Genomic DNA, 2,357 nt, shown 5'->3' with positions numbered 1-2,357 from the left:
CTGAGTTCTACCAGGAGCTGGGGACTCCCAGGTAGCTGATGGGGAGGAGCAGCTCTGTGACTGCTGCCACTCTTTGGGTGGGGCAGAGGCCAGGCCTGTGGCATGGGAAAGGGCCAGAGGAGCCTCACCCCCATAAAGCTCCTTTTGCAGGTTGCAGCTCTGGTGGTGTAGAGGCCGTTTGGTGGATGGACTGCCTGCCATGCCCCACACTAGCAACCTCAGCTGCAGGGTCCCCTTATTTTGCTGGCTCCTCTGACCCACGTGTGACCTGGGTATTCTTGGTTCTGGACAGAGCAATAGGAAAAAAAGAAAGAAATCCTGCCCTTGTAGGTAAGATCAAAAAGAACACTGAATATCCAGCAAGCTGATTTGTGATGTGGCCTGGGGGACGCATGGGTGGACGAGGGGGTAGAAAGAAGTCCTTTAGCGGCCCCAGCCCCAGCTGCAGTCCCCTCAGGTCTGAGTGGCATGGTCTTGTGTTTAAAATAATATCTGGAGTGATTCCTGCATCCTTACAAAGCCTCTGGCCAACGCACCCCAGTCGGAAACTGAATGCGGTCTCCACAGGGGCCTGTGGATGCCAAGCAGCTCTTTGACCCCAGCACCTGACCCTCCAGCCACTGTCTGGCCCCTCATATCCTGACGGGCCCAGTACCATCCCCTAGGATGCTGTGTAGCCTGTGGGCCCCTAGCAGTGGCCCACAGAGGAATGGGCGCACCCAGGGACACGGATGGCAGGAAAAGGTCAGGACCAGAAACATACACAATGCTCAGGATTTATTTGCAAAACTGGGCCTGGGTGAGCAGAGGGGGTGCTTTGGGTGCTAACCCCTCCCTTGGTCATTGTGGCCTCAGTCCCCAGGTACCACTGCCACAGGTCACCTGGCCCAGACATGGGCAGGCTTCCACCTTGCCGGACACGGCTGTGTGGTGGTGGCTGGCCTTGCCTGGACAGGCCTATCTGCCCTTTGGCCACCACGGGAGGTGTGGTCAGCAGTCTGCGCTCCATGGGGCTTTGCTGTGTGGAGTGCATGGGCATGGCCACTTTGGAGAGCAGCACATCACTCCAGGGCATCCCGATGACACCCCAGAAGGCTGGATTGGAGTGGCAGCTGTTTGGATGAGGGGGTGAGGCCTGAAGGCAGGGCAGGTGGCCCAGACAGGCCAGAGGTTCTCTGAGAGCCAGACCCCCGCCTGATGCCCTCTTCAAGTGGATCCTTGCTGGCCCTTCACCCTCCAGGGTGCCGAAGGCCAAAGGTGGGGCAGAGGCAGTGGGAGTCACAGAAGGTTTTTGTGGACTCCACGGAGTGTGAAAACTAAGGTTTTCATGGCCAGGCAATGCATGTCCTGGCTCCAGGAGCAACATGGGAGCAGGGTCAGAGCCCTAAGATGGAGTGTCTAGGGTGTCCGTGGGAGCCATAGGCAAGGGAAGGCAGGACGGCGCGCAGCCACACTCGTCCACGTGGGTGTAGGTGTGCACGATGGCTGTGCCGTCAGGACACCGCATGCTCACCGCCTCCCCGTGGGCCCGCCTCTCCTGGCAGCAGGTGCACTCGTGTTGCAAGGTCTGAGCCTCCTCTGAGTACCTGCACATAGGGGCTGCCCTCAGGACCTGCCACATTAGGACCCAGGGGGCTCTTTCAGCCATAGGGTTTCAGGACAGCTGCCTCTCCTGTCCACAGTGGGCCTGTGCTTGCTTTCGGGGTTCTTGGAGTCACTTTGAAACTACTTTACCTTCCAGGCCCTTCTGTGGTTCTCTTCCCTGGACCTTGCTGACCCTGGGCAGACCCTGGAGCATCTGTCCCAGGCCCGCGAGCCAGCCTTGACCTTCCTCCTGCCTCTCCCACCACATCTGCTCACAGCTGGAGCCGTCTGGGGGCCCACAGAAGGCTCTGACCCTGCCTGCCCCCCCCAGGCAGACAGTGCCCCACAGACCCTTGGACATAGGACCAAGAGACACAGCAGCCAGAGTGCTCTTCTGTCCCCTGTGTCAACCCACCTCACCTAGGCCTGGTGGGAGAGCAGCTCCAGATGGGCGGGCTGGGAGCCCCTTCCCTCCTTCTTGTAGCAGGCGTGGAAACTCCTGACCCAGAGCAGGGCGCTTCCCAGCAACGGGCCCCGTGGGACACCAGGGGACTGGCAGTGGGTACAGGCCCTGCCCAGTGGGAGGGCCGATAACAGACACACACTCGCAGGGAGGGAAAGGAGTCCACTCACTTGGACACTCCGGGACAGGAGCCCTCGCAGAAAGTGATGTTGATTGCACCGTTGGTCACGCAGTCCCCATGCCGCAGCACGGTTGTGTTGACACGGACTTGACAAGAGTCTGGGAAGAGAGGCGAAGGCAGAGCGCTGCT

At 60.0% G+C, this 2,357-nt stretch overlaps 1 protein-coding gene across 1 annotated transcript in view; it reads right to left on the bottom strand.

The window, feature by feature from the left end:
• Positions 1-1,207: 1,207 nt before the first annotated feature.
• MUC5B (mucin 5B, oligomeric mucus/gel-forming) overlaps positions 1,208-2,357 on the bottom strand; it is a gene marked incomplete at its 5' end in the record, with an annotated part of 25,547 nt that continues 24,397 nt past the window's right edge. Inside the window, 2 exon segments of the mRNA XM_006165762.2 lie at positions 1,208-1,586; positions 2,218-2,326. Of these exon segments, the coding sequence (XP_006165824.1) occupies positions 1,385-1,586; positions 2,218-2,326 (311 nt within the window).

Source organism: Tupaia chinensis, unplaced genomic scaffold (assembly GCF_000334495.1).
Source record: "Tupaia chinensis unplaced genomic scaffold, TupChi_1.0 Scaffold144019_1, whole genome shotgun sequence".
NCBI lineage: Eukaryota > Metazoa > Chordata > Mammalia > Scandentia > Tupaiidae > Tupaia > Tupaia belangeri.
The sequence above is the reverse complement of the archived record's forward strand: the minus strand, read 5'-3'. Positions and strand labels throughout refer to the sequence as shown.